The 18,672-nt window shown below is 41.0% G+C and overlaps 1 protein-coding gene across 1 annotated transcript; it reads right to left on the bottom strand.

Annotated features, from left to right (window-relative positions):
• Positions 1-117: 117 nt before the first annotated feature.
• thbs4a (thrombospondin 4a) lies at positions 118-18,451 on the bottom strand. The gene is made up of 22 exons (XM_023803149.2): positions 18,138-18,451; positions 16,427-16,624; positions 15,804-16,045; positions 15,248-15,350; positions 14,268-14,350; positions 14,138-14,189; positions 12,237-12,397; positions 10,961-11,098; positions 10,504-10,581; positions 9,419-9,562; positions 8,773-8,877; positions 8,536-8,643; positions 8,295-8,454; positions 5,492-5,610; positions 5,240-5,292; positions 4,955-5,148; positions 4,113-4,291; positions 3,425-3,473; positions 2,965-3,161; positions 1,911-2,083; positions 1,372-1,511; positions 118-718 (listed from the first exon to the last, which is right to left on the bottom strand). The coding sequence occupies exons 1-22, from the start codon at positions 18,220-18,222 to the stop codon at positions 660-662; spliced, it is 2,820 nt and encodes a 939-aa protein (XP_023658917.1). The 5' UTR covers positions 18,223-18,451; the 3' UTR covers positions 118-659.
• Between the last annotated feature and the right edge of the window lie 221 nt (positions 18,452-18,672).

Consider the following 18,672-nt stretch of genomic DNA (forward strand, 5'->3'; position numbering starts at 1 on the left):
AATATAATGTCTTGAAGGTGAACTAATAAATTCCTTTTATGGGTGTCCTTGGATTAGTGTTTTCTGTAATAGACAATTAAAAATGAGCAGTTCTGTGCTTATAAATGAACTGTGTGATTAAGGTTGTCTGTAAATTTATTTTCTTTATCAGTTTTTTTAGAACAAAAACAATCGCATGTAAACAATATGAAATTATACACAATATTGTTTTAACAAAGACGTCATGTAGAGACATTTTTATGTAGCTTGGTTTTCTATTGTCCATAGACTCATAAGAAAAATGAATATAGACTGTAAAATTTGTCTGAGTTCTCATAAAGTTCTTGAATATTGCACTACACATAAAAACATTCTTACAAGACCACCAAAGACATTTTTCCTACAACGAAAAAAAATGTGCGAGTTGATTCCTGAACATAAAACCAAAGCCAGCTATTGCAAGTCACAAAAAGTGCATGCTATCTCAGAGTTCATTAAATCATTTTATAACACATTTTGTTTACACATACAAAAAATCCCACCCAAATCACAGAATCTCTTCTGAAGACAAGCGTAACTGCCCCAGGTGAATACAAATTTTATATATATATATATATATATATATATATTGAAACGGCTGTCTCTGAAGTATGCTACAATGCTCTGTCATACAGGTTGGTTCACTTAGTGTCACCTGTAACTTCTGCAGTCAATTCATGAAAGTCCACAGGGATGGTGTCTATGGAGAGAAGAGGCATCAAAGGAAATCAGCACTCCGATAAAGCTTTTCCGTGCATTGAGTTCTATCTTTTTATTTGATCCATGTGAGTTTATTGTTATAAAGTCGATTTCTTTTAGTGACCTTTTACTGGAGAAGGACTTAAAGCCAGAGGTTTCTTGTCTGATTAACGCGATTGTCAAACATAAAATATTTTATTTTTGAAATACTATGTTATTCATGTAAAAAGACCAATGGAAAGTATACAAATTGTTTTATATTTCCTGTCACAACTGAAAAATCTGCAGAACAACATGATGTTGGCGAAACAGCATCTCTGTCCCAAAACATCTGCAGGGTTTCAGTGAACCTTGAAGCTTCTAGCAACAAAGATATAAAGTTTTCGTATTTTACTTTTTATTACTGGACAGCCACAGTGTAAGTTGTCTTACTATCAGTAATACCTGCAAAGCACAATATTCAGAATCAAACTTAATTCCAAGTCTCAGATGTTGTGCATTCAATAGGAATATGTCTAATTCACATGGAAAAAATGTGAGGAAATATTTTCTTTAAAGCTAAAGCTGCTCTTCCACCTGAATTAATCACGGAAGATTCCAGATTGTGCAGTCAATCCAAGTACGAAACCATAAATATGGTTTAATATCACTCACCATTGCAGCGGTACTTGAGGTTGGACCAGATAATGTTTTCCTGAGAGAAACAGAAGACTCCCAGCCGCCCGCCTCTCATGGTGGTGTCAATGATCACCCCCGAATCAGCCACCAGCTCAGGACCTTCATAGAACCGGGCTCTGCCCAAGTTAAACCACAACAATAACCACATATTGAAAAACCACATATAGACCTCATTCATCACGATGAGAAGCCAATGGACATCACAGATTTTATGTCCGGTGAAAATTAAAACTACTGGCATATCGTACAATCCCATTTATATGTTAACTTGTAATACGACTTAGAAGTTTCACTGAACAAAATGTACAATTTGAAGGTCTAGTAAAAATGATGTAAAATTCTGTCACCTTTTTACTGGGAACTGAAAAAGAAACTGCTCACAGTACTGGCTCAAAGCTCACAGAAAAAGGTGTTTGACTGAAGTATGTATCCAGCTGGGGAAAGCGGCTTGGATTACATTGTCTGTGAAAGAATTAAATTAACAGAAGCTGTGTGAGTCGTCCTGATTGTCTCACCGGATGTATCCCACCTGGGGCCGATGCTGCAGGAACCAGCGGTATGACATCTTGTCCTTCCAGCCCTTGTTGCGTGGGTCCTTCCACAGCAGTCTTACCTGGTCGTCCGTGTCCCCGGTGTGCCACAGGGAATTCCTCAGGTGCTCCCCAGGTCCCGTCTTTGACTTAACCGCCTAGATGACCATACCAATATGTGGGGCTCGTGCCGATTCCAAATTTCACAATGTAAGAAGACACCCAGCACTACTTCGTGTTCTTGGTAAATAACTCGTTACAAACGCAGTAGATGCAGTGGGGTTGTGTGGTCCGGGGAACTCAATGTGCACAAAATCACCCAGAAGCACAGTGCATTTATTCAGGGGCTGAAATGTTTGAAGGACCCTCCCATGTAGTTCTTACAGTAAGCGTGGCAATACCATTATATCTCAACACGCTAAGAAGCAGAAGCATGTACATACTATTTAAACGAGTAAATCAGATCAAAGAAGAAAACTTCCCTGTGTAATTAAGCAACTCTATATAACAAGGCTTCTGAATTGACTTTTTAACCCATATATGACATTCCAAGCTTATCTGAGTCGACGCCTTTTAATATTTAAACAAGGCAATATTTCATATGTGTTCAACCCTGCAGAGAACACTGAAACAAAGCTGTCTCAGTGATTTCAAAATATGGCTGTTGTACAGCTGAAGGTTTGTATTACATGGGCGGTTTTTGGGAAAGGCTTTTGAATTTTTAGACCATCGTACTACAGAATGCACCAAGCCTTTGGGAACTGGAAACCAGGGAAATATTGGTAACACTTTACTAAAAGCAGTCATGTACAATGCATTACAGATACCTTCATAATACATTATGATGAATTTTATACATAGTTATATCTGTGTTTATAATACTTTATGAATGCATTATAATGCATTATGAAGGAATCTACAATGCATTATGGTGACTGCTTTAAGTAAAGTGTTACTGAAATGTCCACGAGGTCTGGTTCTTAGGTAAAACACGGTAAATGGTCCCACTTGCATGTTCCCAGTGGGAGTCGGGCTTAACCTTGAGCTGAATGCCGGGCTCAGCCACAGCCCGGAAGGGTGTGGCCTGCCAGTACGTCTGCTCCGTTTGCTTCCACATCACCACGTAGAAACTGGAGGAATCCTGGTAGCCGAAGATGAATCCGGCATAGTCGTCGTCGGTCACCGTATTTACATGGAACGTGCCCTCAAAATCCACTCCGCTGAAGGCCGTGTAGCCTGGAGGATGTCAGAAATGCAACTTTGTAGACACATCACAGCAAAGAAAAAAGGTGCATGTGGAGTCCCATTCACATCATACAGCAGCACTGCCTGCCCACATCCCAATATCCAAAAGTTGAAGGCATTAATTCTTATGTAATTATAAGCACCTATTGTCACATCCTTGTTAACTTGTTACAATTGCAGAGAGACTATAAGATTTAATGTATTCCAAAACCTGTACCACAAAGCACTGAATATGATACTACAGTCACACTCACCAACAGCAAGTCCAGGGTCACTGTTCATGGTCTGTACAATCTCCATACCCTGAGGGAAGATTGGACTATTATTACCCCATCATTTCAATACAAATGTTTATGCTACATATGCCTAGATAGGAAAGATGATCATTCAGATATCAATTTAAATGGGTACCCAGATTTGACACGGTGGATTATTATGTATAAACTGTAAACTGACTTCCAATTTAAAAACCTCATAGCGCCAGATACATATCTAACCTAAAGGCCTCCTATCAGTTTGTTGTATCACCTTCTGGTGTATGACAATTACTGGGCCATGAGATTATATCGTGAGCTTATGATTTGCTTATTTATAGTAATAACTAGGTTTCACAAAGTATTCTTAATATGACAGTTCCTGTTGTTTACAGGGCCTTGTATAATACTTAGTATTCTTCATATACTGTATTCTCCAGTGTAACAAAAAGTAATGGATCTATTGTCTCTATATTTTCAGAAGATACTCCATATGGCAAAGTGCATTTAATTATTATGTTATGACCAAAAGGCTCAACCCCTGAAGTATAAAAGTGATACATCCATTAACTCTGTAGAACAATCAGTCTATGGTGTCAGTCTCCTTATACTGTGAAAGCTGTGACCTGCTGGTATGAACTGACCAGCATCGCAAAGATCAGTGGCATCAGGAAAGAGGATTGGTCACCTGATTGAGCACCACCCAATTCGGGTCGATCTGTGCATCTCCCTCAGGGTCCAGCACCACAGTCTGGTACGCCCTGAAGTCTGTGAGGGTAATCTCTGCGTTCTCGGGGCAGTTGTCGATCGTGTCAATCACCCTGTCCTTGTCAAAGTCAGACTCACATATGTCCCCCACGCCATCATCTGCCCAAGAAAGCAGACGCATTAAACTTGAGGAGTTTCAAAGTGTCATTTCAGTATGGAGCATAAAGTTGAAGGCAGAACACCATCCTGGACAGGAGGCCGGTGCTTCGCAGGGAGACGCAAACATGTATGCACTAATTTAAAGATGCCGGTTTGCTTAAGTGAATATCTTTAGCCTGCAGCAGCAAAGCAGAGTACCCAGAGGAAAGCGAAGGAAAGAACATGCAAACTCAGCACATACGGAGAAGGGGGCAATTCAAACCCCCCAGTCCTGGAGGTGCAAAAATGTTACTGAGCACCCATGTACTTAACCACCGATTATTTAATCAACTGAAACAAATGAACTTTGTGTAATGCACAGTAGATAAGCAGTTATTAAAAATGGATGGAATGGTACACACAGTGTTTGTGGCTTACATAAAATAATTTAATTATTCCTATTATTTTGAAATCCCTTCCCTCTCCATTGCACTACTGTGGTGTGTTACAGTATCTGATGTTGCTATTTGCACCCCAGTCTATATATATCTTTATTTGCTGTATTTCACTGCTGATGAGCTCCAGACCAAAGACTTTCACTCACTAGTTTATGTGTTCTAGTGATTAGACAGTAAAAGTCAATGATTTTGATTTGATAATATTTTTTTTTTCCCAGTCACATACTGTTTTTGTCGATCTGGTCTGGGTTTGGAACCAGTCTGCAGTTATCTGGCCCAGGTGGCAGGATATCAGGTATGCCATCGTTGTCATCGTCGTCGTCACATTCATCCCCGAGGCCATCCTTGTCCGTGTCCAGCTGCGAGCTGTTGATGACGTTGGGACAATTGTCTTTGGAGTCCTGGTGACCGTCACCATCGCTGCCATTGTAAGAGAAAAGACAGATTTTCCTGTAAGTAAACAGATCCATGCAACAGGAAACCAAAGTCTCTTCAGCATCAATTGCAGTACCTGTCTTGGTTTGTGTCACAGGAGTCACCAACAAGATCGTGGTCACTGTCTGACTAAAAGACATTACACACAAGACGTCACATAAAGCTTCTTAACATGAACTTCTTACAATATCATTATATTTTAGCTCATGGATCAGGGGAACGCAACCCTGATTCTGTAGTGCTGGTATCCAGCAGGGTTTCTATCCTGATGTTTAATGCAAACTCTGCCTTTAATCACTGATTGATGTTGTTGGTGTTGGTGGCTGACCTGGTTGGGGTTGGGAATTTCGGGACAGCTATCGCAGGCATCACCAACTCCATCACTGTCCCGGTCCCTCTGGTCAGGATTTGGCACTCTCTGGCAGTTGTCCAGGAAATTTTTCAGACCTGGAAGCCAGTAGAAATTAAAGTGGTGAAAGGTGCACTATTACCCAACGGCCCAAGGCATTGCAGTGTTAAAACTTAAGTAAGAACTGTTCAGAACGTAGAACATGCATAATCGAAATGAATGGGCTGTGGATGGGCCAATAGATAGGTCTTACAAATTACAGACTTGTTACTTTTAACTGCCACTAAAAGATGTTTTGGAGAGAGTCTTTAGTGGAGATATTTAATTAGCATGTTCCAGATGTCCTGTCATTTATTCATATGTCCTTTGTGTTCTTTGTGTCCAGGAATAATTCTTTAGATACTACAGTACAGAATCCTTAAGGATCTGTTTGATGTATTTAAAAAAAAACTGCTGTCTTCTAATGAGATCTCTGGTACAGCTTTCACACTCAGTTTAATTGAAGTCTTTCAGGTCTTAACAGGCATCACATGTCATTCAGATCCCGGACAAATCATAAAAGTGACCAGTCAAGTGTATTCCATTGGTTAGATGAGTAACAGAATACAAATGAGGCATAGCATTACACATGAGCTCTGTCACACGGGTTTCTCTGTCATTAAACCCGGATACATAGCCACGGGGGAATCCTACAGAAAGCTTTCACTGTTCACGTATTGTGAGCCCCTGATCGTTCTTGAAGTGTTTTACAGGATGACATCAGTCACCACAAAACAGCTCAGTCTGTGCCTCTGGATTTTTTGTGCTCGTTTAGATTTTCATTTGTGATTAAAAATGTGTAATCTTCATGCACACCTTTCATTTGGGCTCAGAGTGGTATGAACAAAATACCAAATGCTTTATTCCAGTGGCAAGTACTGTGAAGGTAAGAATTACATGTAATAGAAATAACTTATAACTAATAATTATACTCTCAGTGGCAACTGTATTAGGTACGTCTACTTGTTAACACAAATAGCTTGCTCTCCCAAACAGCAAATGAAATGGCTTCAAATTAATTTATGCAGTACACAGACTAAGTGAAGTGGTCTAGTTACTGTTTGGCTAAGATTCAGAGTGGCTAAGAGGTGTGATCTAAGCGATACTGAATGTGGCGTGATTGCTGGTGCCAGACAGGGTGGTTCCAGCAGCACAGGAACAGCCACGGTGTAAACAGAGAAGGGTGCAATAAAAAAACATGCAGTCATGGCAGTGCTGTGGGCAGAAACACCTGGTTAATGAGACGAGGGCAGAGGAGAACAGCCAGGCCCATTAAAGCTAACAGGAAGTATGCAAATGTAGGCATGAATGTGGAAATTTGATATGCCAAGCCACTATATCCTGAAAAGTCAGTAAATAATACTTTTTATTCATAGGTATTTCTAGAAACCCCTCACAACTTAATGTAGGACAAACGGGTGTAAAGTCTTAAAAGCTAATATATGCCTCCATCCATCTTCCAACCACTTATCCCAGTAAGGGTCACTGGGACGCCTGGAGTCTATCCCAGGCAGCAGAAGACATAAGGCTGGGGGGCACATTTCCAATGTACATTTACTATTATTTAGCAGATGCTTTTAACCAATGTAGGGTGACCCAGCTCCTGGAGCAATTGAGGTTAAGGGCCTTGCCTATGCGCCCAGTGGTGACATCATACCACTGGTCACTGGCAGGATAAGAGGTAATGTACCTAAAGACAACATGACTGTGTTTTATTACTTTAATGATCTGTTCATCTTATAACCCACACCACAAAATGTCTGAAATACTATTTAGAGTATTTATGTTTTTATTTGCTTCACTTTTAACAATAAGAAACCTTGCATGTCTGAACGCTGGGAATATAAAATGGGTTTTAGGCATTTTTTCGCCATCTACTGGTCTTTATGTGGTGGTGCACATCCGTGCATTCCGCTTGCTACGCCTTTGTCATAAAGTGGTCTTGCACATTCAAACTGATTAATGCCGGAGGGGGTTGTTATGGCATTCTGCGAAGGCAGCCAGCCACTGCAGGGCCTCCATCTGTTGCAGATTAAGCTGGCTTTGATTCTTACCCTTGCTCAGGCCAAATGCATTACTCGTGTTCTATTAAGGTTTTCAAATATCATTCAGAATTACATGGTGTCTTAGGGGTTGATCCATTAACTGACAACACTGACACTTCTCATCATATACAACCACTTAGTGTCTGCTATGTTTCAGGCGATGCCTGTATTGTTTTAAAAGTCTGTGAAAGTAGACTGGAGACTTATCAGAGCTGCAATGCACTATTAATTGAAAACTTGGCAAAACGCAGATCATTTTTTGATCTATATTCTGGTACCATATTGTGCAATGGTATTCCTGAAGTTTGTTTAGTTTGGCAATGTCAGTTTAATGCTTTACAATTTTGCAGTCAAAATTCACAAGTATCAAATACGTGTGGAAGTGAACATTAAGCCTAAATGCCAAAATCATTTTCTGTTTTATGTAATGTGCACAGTTGTGCACATTACATTTTGTCTTTGCGTTAAAGGTGTCCTTAGGTCTATCTTTACAGTTGTCTGGCTTGTCTTAATACCCTTGTTCCATGTGATCTCTAACAAATTACATTTCTCCTCTCTTGCTACATGGGTGGGATTGTTTTTTAGGAAGGTAAATTAAAACTGAACCGAGCACAGTTTTGAACTTGCAAGTCAAAATTATCAACATGATATCTGAGATCAGTTGGTAGAAGCAGAGAGCTGGTTGCTCTTGGTCTCACCATCACCATCCATGTCATCGTCACATGCATCCCCTTTGCCATCGTTGTCCGTGTCCCTCTGGTCGAGGTTGTCCACATGTCGGCAGTTATCACACGCATCACCATGGCGATCCTTGTCGCTGTTCTTCTGGTCTATATTGGGCTTCAGCCAACAGTTATCCTGCAGGGTTAGAGACAGAAAATCAGGTCAGATCACTATTTACCGTTAGGCTATTTCTGCAGTAAACACCAGAGGGCGCACCTGCTCATTTAAAATCCCATCTCCATCTGCATCCTCATCGCAGGCATCACCTATTCCATCTCCGTCAGCGTCCTCTTGCCCAGAGTTCGGAACATAAACACAATTGTCCTAAAATAAACAAAGAAACTGCAATCTTTGGCCCATCTGCACGCCAGTTCTTGCTTTCAAATTTTTTTCAAAAGCCTGAACATCCGAAAACTTGTCTGTCGGTTATATGTCGAAAGACGGTGACATTACCTTTTTGCAGTTAGGGTCCTTGCAGTTCAGTTTCCTGTCGGGATACCCATCAATGTCTGTGTCCTTCCCACAAACATAGCCGTTACCAGCCCAGCCGATACCACACTGACAGGAACAAAGGCATTTTTATGGCTTAAATTTTTAATGAAATACAAAGACTCAGGTACATAAAACCAAAAATTAAGTTTGCAAGTTTTGATAAAAAAGAATAACTGGTCATGAATAATTCCAGGAACTGCAATCTTTCAAACTTCAATTGCTTATCCGGTATAGGGTTGCAGACAGGAGACCTATGCCAGGCATCAACGGGCACACAGTAGGGGGCATCCTGGACGGGATGCCAGTCGACTGCATGGCAAACATAGGCACATTCACACACTACTAAGAGTATAAAGATGACTATTAGCCAAAGCACATGCTTTTAGATTGCAGGAGAAAAGCGGAGTACTTGGAGGAAACTCACATGTATGTTACACACACACAACATCTGTGTCCCCGGACTTGTAGTAGTGAGGCAGCTCACTTAGCTACCGTACTGCCAGGAGATGATGGATTCACAAATATCTCTAATATAATGGTTACGATATAATGATACACTTAAAATGTTTGGGTGTCTGGCGATGGAGAAGCGGCGACAGGGCCTTACCATGCAGGAAATGGTGCCGTCTCTTTCCACCGTGCACTGGGCGTTACTGTCACATGTGTTTTCCTGGCAGGTTTGCTGGGGCTGGCAGCCACCTGAGTGGTCGCTCCTGAATCCTTCCTTGCAGGGCCCACAGCGGAACGATCCCTGGGGTGAACCGAACACAGAGAAGGGCCCATTCGGTCCTTAGGCTAAAGTCTAAACTGTAGCATATAGTATGTACGTACATACATACATACATACACGCACGCCACATGATGCAAAGGTTGTGGGTTCAAATCCCAAGGAGCACACATACAAATGTAACCCTTCCGCCTACCATTAGGTGCTTTGGATAAAAGCACCAAGTTAATGTCATCAACACACAACCGCTATCAAATACATAGGAACATACACACAGTACCATAACATATGAATCATGAGATGACTTGGTTTAGCTGATTCCTTGCTAATATATCTACTACTGATAACTCAGGTAACAAAATTCAGATTAGGAGCACTATCTTGGGATGAGGGAGTGGGAGACTCATCCCAGAACATGTAAGATGTGCTTTTTAAAGTTACTTTGCTTTGTTTTAATGTTGTTTTCCTGCAGTAGGGTTTTCGGGTCTTTTTTTTAAAGGGACCTCGATTTTGTTTTGATTAAACCAGGTTCTCCAGAGAGCCTCCCTCTGCAACAGTCCTGCATGCACAAATACACACGCAAAGTGTATTCACATATATACACGTACGTATTCATGCACCCACCTGCACAGAACACACACATGCATGCTTACGGGGGCAGTGGTGGCTTAATGGCTAGGGAAGTGCACTTATAATTGAAAGATTGCAGGTTCGAATCCCCAGCCAGGAAGGCACCACTGATGTACCCTGAGCAAGCGCTGCTCCCTGGGTGCTGAATTAGCTGCCCCCTGCTATGTCATATATGGGTTAAACGCAGAGGACACATTTTGTTGTGTGCTGTGTCAATAATGACAATTGATCACAAAAATTCTAAATTATGCACTGCATGTGAAAACATTCAGAAACTGTACCTTCAGTAAAACATACAAACAGAAAGGATCTTAATGTGGTGAGAAGGTTCTTACCATAGCGTTCAGGCACTGAGAGTGAAGGGGGCAGCCTCCATTATTAGGACCTTGGCACTCATCTATGTCATTACAGACCTGTGATAAACGTCAGGGAGACATAGCAGAGCGATGGAAAGCAAAACGGAGATCCAAGAAGGATGGAAGTGTAAGACTCACGGCAAACGGAACCATGATTACATGGTACAGTGAGGAGGGAATGGTGCATCAGGATTTCGGGGGATTTTTAAGGCAAGACAAGAGGCAACTCAGTCTCATATAACTCATTATAATAATGTGTTCAGCACCTAGCTTGCCCCACCCCCATATTCCGTCTGTATTTCAGTTACCATGGCTGCATCTCAGATATTTTTAACAACAGGTTAAATGTCTGAATGCCTGATACTATGAATCTGTAAAAGACCAGTGACTTTATTTTTGGTAGATAGTCTTCCTGCAGATAGGCCATGTGACTGACCTGCTTGTTCCTCCTGGCATACTCGCTGCCTACACCCTGCACGGCCTCGCCGGTGTATCCCCGTGGGCAGCTCTCACACCGGAAGCCCGGGGCTGTGTTCACGCAGCGCACCCCGGGGAAGCAAGGGTTAAACTGGCACTGCGTAGGGCACAAGAGAAACACGGTCACCTCTCTGCCAATCGGCACCAGCAAGCGAGGAGGCGTGGAAGACGACAGACACTGAGGAAAAGAGAAAAATCAGGAAGGACGTGTCAGACTCAAGAGTTCTTTATTGTCAGTGCATCTATTAGTACACAGTGCACTGAGGGGTGACCCAGTAACTAAAGCAATTTTAAATAAGTTTGTTCACATGACGTAAGTCGAAGGGCTTCTGGGCCTGTGGCAAAAGAGAGAAAACATTTGGCCGCAGATGGCTATTGTTACCTCAGTGGATCAATCAAGCATCATTATCTGACCCAAGCATGGCAGCTGATTCCTGGCTGAACAAGAGCAGATATGGTGAGTAATGGAAACTACAGGTCAATGAAGTGAGCTATTCATTTAACTAAGCTGAAAGTTTATCAGCATTTGAGTAAACAACAGATTTTTCCATCTCCTGCTGCCAGCTCAGGCCTGCTTCATGGAAAGATTATCTACACTGGGCCACGGAACTGGAGCATTTAGTGGAAATGGCTTCACACCTTTATTCCACCTTTTACCGCTGCTGTGGGTCGTTGTTATAAAAAAGCAGAATGCAGGAATGTTTGTCTGGACTGAGTAAATATTCAGCTAATCCGAGAAATGTTACTTCCTCAAAATCACTTCGGCCGTGAGTATATTTTCATCATTATTCTGATTTTGTTTCATTTTTGACAAACTGAGGTTTGATTCAAATCCTGAAATTCTATCACAAGTTTCAGTTACACAATGCAGTGTCTCATCAGACCATCTTCTTCCTCCTGAAACTGCAGAGCAGTGAGTCTCAGCCCCTCCAAGCCATTTCAAACACAGAAGCAACACCCTTTCTAAGATTGCGAGCACCAGCTGGAAAAAAAAGGACATTTCTTGCTACTTGCAAGACAGCGATTCCTTATACACTAAGACTGGTTTATGTAGAAACAGACCAAGACTTCAGCTCTTCCAAGAACCACCACTATGGTATATCAGATTTCCTCAAAATACTATGACACTTCCAGTCATTCAGCTAATGATAAGACCCAGATTCAGTCTGCTGCTGTGGTGGTTTCAGAACACAGCCACATGGAAGCGCCTCAAAGTCATCCGCTGAAGGCATTACCTCATCCACATCATCGCAGCCGACACCATCGCCCGTGTAGCCCTCAGGACATGGTCCGCACGTGATCCCATCCTCCGTCACTATGCACATGTCTGTCCGAAAGCATGTCCCAGGCTGGCAGGCTCGCTGGTTCGCCAGAGTGAATTTCGAGTCATCAAGTCCTTTAATGACAACATGACATTAACATGTTCTGGTGTGTTAGGCTGAGCAGATTGGATGGTACAGCCAAAACACAGGGTCATTATTTCAGCTTCTTGCCAAATGATCGCTCTGTTGTTTCCTGGAGTTTTAATCATCTTTTTGTTTGTTATTGGAAAAAGTATCTTTTGTAAAGGATATTTGACTTTCTTTTGTCTGTTTGATTAAACCCCGCTCTGTGGCATGTCTGTTCCCTTGTTGCAGATAATCCACCCCACAATGTGCCACATTACAACATACATGTTGTATGTTTCCTGCAGAGCAAATACTCTACAGTATATGAACAAAAGCACTGGGACACCTGGCCATTATACCTACAGTATAGGAACTTTTATGACACCCTTTGACATTCTAAATCCATAGGCATCAATAGTTGTGGGAAGGCTTTCCACAAGATTTCACAGTTTGTCTCTGGGAATTTTTGCCCATTCATCCAGAAGAGCATTTGTGAGGTCAGGCACTGATGTTGGACATGAAGGCCTGACTCGCAATCTCTGCTCACCCCAAAGGTGTTCAATGGGGTTCAGGTCAAGACTTTGTGTGGGCCAGTCAAGTTCTTCCACACTAAACTCACCCGACCATGTCTTTATTGACCTTGCTTTGTGCACTGGGGCACAGTCATGCTGCAACAGAAAAAGGATCTTCCCCAATCTGTTCCCACAAAGTTGGAAGCATAGAATTGTCCAAAATGTCCTGGTATGCTGAAGCATTAAGGATTCCCTTCACTGGAGCTAAGGAGCCCAGCCCAACCCTTGAAAACCAACCCCATACCATTAACCATCCTTCACCAAACTTCACAGTTGGCACAATGGCAAAAGGCAAATAATGTTCTCCTGGCATCCACCAAATTCAGCTTCAGACAGCCAGACAGAGAAGCATGATTTTTCGCTCCACACTTGACTTTACGCGAGGGTTGGGCGATCTTTTCCGCAAAGGGCCGGTGAGTATGCAGGTTTTTGGGATAACCTTTAGGTCAGCTGTTCAAAACCAAGTGTGAGGACTCTTCAGCCATTCAGTCCTCTAATTAGTAACCTAATTAGGGAGTTGCAGCAAAAACCTGCATACACACCGGCCCAATCTGCATAAGGTGAATAACTAGCAGGGAGGAAAATTTCACAAACTGACTTATTGCAAAGGGCGGCATCCTGTGACAGCACCACGCTTGAAATCACTGAGCTCTTCAGAATGACCCATTCTTTCACAAATGTTTGTAAACCTGACTGCATGGTTAGGTGCTTGATTTGATACACCTGTGGCAATGGGTCAGAAAGAAACACCTGAATTCCATGATTAAGAGGTGTGTCCCAATACCTTTGTCCATATAATAATAATCATCAGTACTTTATTGATCCTCATGGGGAAATTGTCTTTATGCCTCCCTCAACTTGCTCTTTGTAGAGTAAGCTGTCTGCGAAGGGCAGCCACCCATAGCGGCACCCAGGGAGCTGGGGGTTAAGGGCCTTGCTCAAGGACCCACAAATGTGCTAAGGCTGGGTTTAAACCAGCAACCTTGTGATTACAGGCACACAGGCTTAGCCCACTGAGCCACACGCTGCCCCATACATATATATAATGTAGTTATCCATGATAGAATATAATGTATAATAGAATTAGGAAAACAAATTTAGCATTAGACATGATGAATGCGAGATGCCGTATACCTGCTGTAGACTTTTGTTAGAAGGTAACACAGATAGTCTTACCACATGCCTTGCAGTCTACAATGGCATTTCTCAGGGAGGTCGTTTCTTTGACCTGCGGTATACAAGTAAAAACATTGTAGAGCTGAAGTACAGCAGCTGGATGGCTCAGTGCTGAAGGACTGGGGTGTACCTGCCGTTGGAGGACGTCCTTCAGTTCTGAAATGACCCTCGTAAGTTCAAGCATTTGATTTGACATCTGTTTCGCATTGACTCCTGCAACAAGAGAGCATAAGTGTCCATTGTATATATATGATCGTAATCTGTGTGAGCACAGGAAGTAACTGAATCTTAAGAGCTAAGAAAGAAAGATTACATTTAAATTATACAATGATTGTTGTGAGACTTGAATCAAATCGAATAATGGCTATTCCCAATAAATTATCCAGTTTTTTCAGTTTTACAGTATGGTTCCTTCCTGTACATTAACCATGAAGATACCTAAAGACAACTTTATGATAGCCGAACTCTATATAGAAACAAATGTATGTTCTGCGCTGAGATTCTATAAAATCATCATAGAATTTCAGCGTAGTCTTGAAGCATCTGAAGCTAGTTTTTATTAAGTAGCTTAGCTAAATCACATTTACAAATGAAAAATGAAAACCAGTATTCTGCATTTACAAAAAAAAAAAAAAAAATACTATTTAAAATAATCAGCCAAAAAATTTACTAATACTGAATTTCTCGCGAAGACATCTCTCTGCGTTTACTTAAAGGGACAGAAACATAAAGTAAAATCTTTGAGTGAAAGTACTCTGGGGTTAACCAAAACACAGACATTATCAGTTTGCCCAAAAGAACATTATAAACCAGAAACTTATATAGATTTACAAGAAACAGAGCAACGTAATTCAAAATATGTTAAAAATAACTTCTTCGGGGTACTAAATCTCACCAAGGACACTTAATAAATTTTGCTGGAAACAATCATTTATACATAATAAAGAATAGCAGATCGTAAAAAGACAGCAGGAAATAGACGCTTAACATTTAATGCTCTTAGGTAGTTTTTAAGGTTAGTCCAAGTGTTAACATTTTTTTGTTTTTATTACAATAATAAGAAGTGTCTTGGCTAGGGTTTGAAAAAAAATGGAATGGAAAAAAACTTACCCAGCATTTGCATGGAGTCACTCTGCTGTAGGTCACAGTCTTGCAGGGAGAGGACACTGTCCACAACATCTCCAGTTACCAGTTTTAGTTCTGCCAGCTCATCCTTCCAGAGGAAGAATGGTACTACTGCAGTAATTAATCACCACTGACAATATGCAGCTAATATGAACAGTTAAGTATCATGCACGAGTTAAGGAATTGATGTCTATATGCCAGGCAGATATAAACATGTTAGAATTATACATGACTATAGTTAACCTTCTCTCTGGCCGTTTGGTACTCCAGCATTTTATACTACTGAAGAACTTATTACTCAAAATTGTCAGAACGCTTACAAATAAATAAAACCAAAGCAGCGATTGAATGAAGGAATGCTAGAGCAGATAGGTGTTTGTTCAGTACTAGCAGTTAAGCCAAAGAAGTATTACAGTATAGATAAGAAATATTCATGCATTTCTTATAATGCATCAGAGGTAGGTGTGTACGCCAATAATTAAAATGTACATACGTAACAATGTAATTAAAAATAAAGGCAACGGTTTTGAGGTCTGCTCACTTGGGACTTCTTGGGCAGAGTCTTGAGCTCCACCATGATAGAGGGGAGGCCCTTAAAGGCTATGGGTGTGTCCCGCACAGTCTCAGTCAGTCTGCAGTCCACATAGACGTCTATGCTGCTGGGACCTTGCCGCAGACCTTTCAGGTGGAACATGACAGCGTGGAGCTCCCCGTCTGCCAGTGCCATGTTGTTGAAGGTGGAGACGCTCAGTTTGCCCTCACCCTTCAGGTATCTAAGAAAGGCTGTACACGGAATACAAGGAACCTTAAAGTCTTTACTTTAAACATGTTTGTCATCATCACTCACAAAAATAACAATTAGTTAGTCTACTGTAATTGCAGCTTTAAATGCCTTGATTGTGAGAGTTCTGGCTACATGAGAAACTAAAAATTAAACACAACTTAGTAGATTGTTTATTACCATTAGAAATGCTTATTAACAAGAAACGGGGAAAAGCCGTTTCATGCATTTGTAATTTTACGTTGAAATGAAATAAGATTTGACAAATTTTGTGGCCAGACTACAAATTACATAATAGCCTTTATATGCAACCCATTATGATCAAATTAATATTATAAGCTCATAGTTCAAGTGCAATGCAAGGTTACAAAATATATACTAACCTCTGTTGAGCTTCCCAAATACGGTGAACTCAAAATATTTGCTTTTATCTCTGGGATTATAAAGGCCAAATATCGGGGTGGCAGATTTAGTCTGGAGTCGGAATGTCGTGAGGATGAAAACCTCGTCCACAGCCTGAGACTCTAGCCCTCGTTGCAGAAGATCTGGCAGACAGTCCGAAGACGTCAGGAGGTCATACACTGAAAGGAGAAAGATCTGGATGAAGACCTCCTTCACAGCTGTACACTTGTGTTTTTTGTGTATTGATTCAGTGGCTGGTGTTTTTCTATAAATCAAATGACCATGTAGTCAAGTCACTTCCACATTGTAGAAATCTGGGTCGCTTTTTTGAACATAGCTCAGTTGTCTAATGCCTGGCCAAAGCTTGTGTCTCAACACTATACAATAAATGACCATTATAATCAAATCAGAAAAACAGTGCAGAAACGGATGCACTGGAAAGGAGCTCATTCAGACCTGTGGTCAACACCGGCCAGGGAACGCCCATGTCATCATGGCCCAGTTGTTAGCAATGCTTTGGGAATTTCCTGTCAACAAACACCAGCCTTCAAGGCTCTGTTCTCTGGTGGAGAGGAGCCGTGAACCTTCTGCGTTTCACAAGCAGTCTGCCTTGGAAAGATTTCAGCACCAGAACACTGTGTCTTACCTTTCTGAACTGAAAAGGCAACATGTGTCAGTCCTGTCTGAAAAATCACATGGAGGGCATTATGGGAACAAACCCCAATATAAATGTGGGCTGATAAGAATATAAACAGACTGAGTGGGTATATGTCTATTTAATCTTCTTAAAACCTTTTCTAATTTTTCAGTTTTTCTATGACTAGTATTTCTAACCACTTGTCTTGAATGTCTGCAGAATTACTTGAATCTGTTCTCATTTCTTTTTACTGTCTAAGGAGAAAGTAAAGATGGAAAACTTTATACTATTTAGTGCAAACATAGTTATTTCTCCATGAAGAAAAAGGTTAACTTATTTATAGAACTATCCATTGTCACAAATGTTAAGCTATCACAGGAAATTGCTTCAATATATGGATGTGCTTCTATATATTTTTTAGTGTAAACATATCGATGATGTCGTTTGTTGCAAGGATGTTCAATAAAGCATCTTTACCAGTGCGGTCTATTTGCATTAGATTATTGTCTCTTTACTTATTAAAATAAAAAGGTTTCTCATTGTTAGGATCCAATAAATGTAACATATGAAGTGCGTCATGCAAAATCCTTTAGTAATAATGTAAATGTTGAAGTGCAGTGGGGATATTTTTTCCAGGCACTGAGTTATATGTTTGGTGCTTTTTGGTTCCTGTTACTGCACTCCTGGTTATACTAGGCGTGACATAATTTTCTACAGAATTTTACAATCCAGTGACGCTGAGAGAACTGGACACTTTCTTTCATTCAAGCTTTCTGATGTTGAAGTTAAATATTCTGCATTGTCAAAATTATAAAGCTATGGAAAAAAAAAACATTTTTTAAATTGAGCAATTTACTGTGCCACATTAGTAAGGTTACAAGTAAATAAATATGGCTTCTCTTTTTAAAAGTATGTATACTTTGGAATTCTGTGATAAGTGTACCATCATGAAGCTGTATTCAAATCAGGCAGATGACAGAAAATTAAAACTCAGCATGATACAGCATAATGGTGGAGTATATGAATCAGAAGAAAACCAAGAGACAAATGCTCACCTTTTCCTTGGCCTTGAACTCCTGTCGCTATATACAGCTGTAGCATCACCTGGGTGACAAGCACTACTCTGCAGAACAGACCCATCCTGTATTTCTGGATAAAGCTCTCACACTTTCACCATATATTTAGAATAAAGAAGGTTGCTGCTGCTTTTTCCAGCTTCTTAGGAGAGGGAAGGAGAGAGGGAATGAGAGAGAGAAGGAGAGAGAGAAGGAGAGAGAGAAGGAGACAGTCCAGATGCCTCCACAGAGTGAGTTGCCTGCTGGGGCAGTTTGCTGAGGATCTGTGCAGCTCTTTTACACGGAGAGCCAGGAGGGTGACGGCTTTTGTCCTCTTTTCAGGACCCCAGAGTGCAAGGGCGGGTCTTGGGGTTCACAGTCCCCCAGGGATTTACGAAAATGTGTGTGGCTAGTACCCATTCGACACTTCAGCTGGTCATTTCTCTGGTTATATTTTGCAGCTATTACAAATATTTTTTATTTTTATTATTATTTTTAATTATTTTTTATTATTACAAATATTTAATTTATGTTT

Source organism: Paramormyrops kingsleyae, chromosome 2 (assembly GCF_048594095.1).
Source record: "Paramormyrops kingsleyae isolate MSU_618 chromosome 2, PKINGS_0.4, whole genome shotgun sequence".
In the NCBI taxonomy this organism is placed as follows: domain Eukaryota; kingdom Metazoa; phylum Chordata; class Actinopteri; order Osteoglossiformes; family Mormyridae; genus Paramormyrops; species Paramormyrops kingsleyae.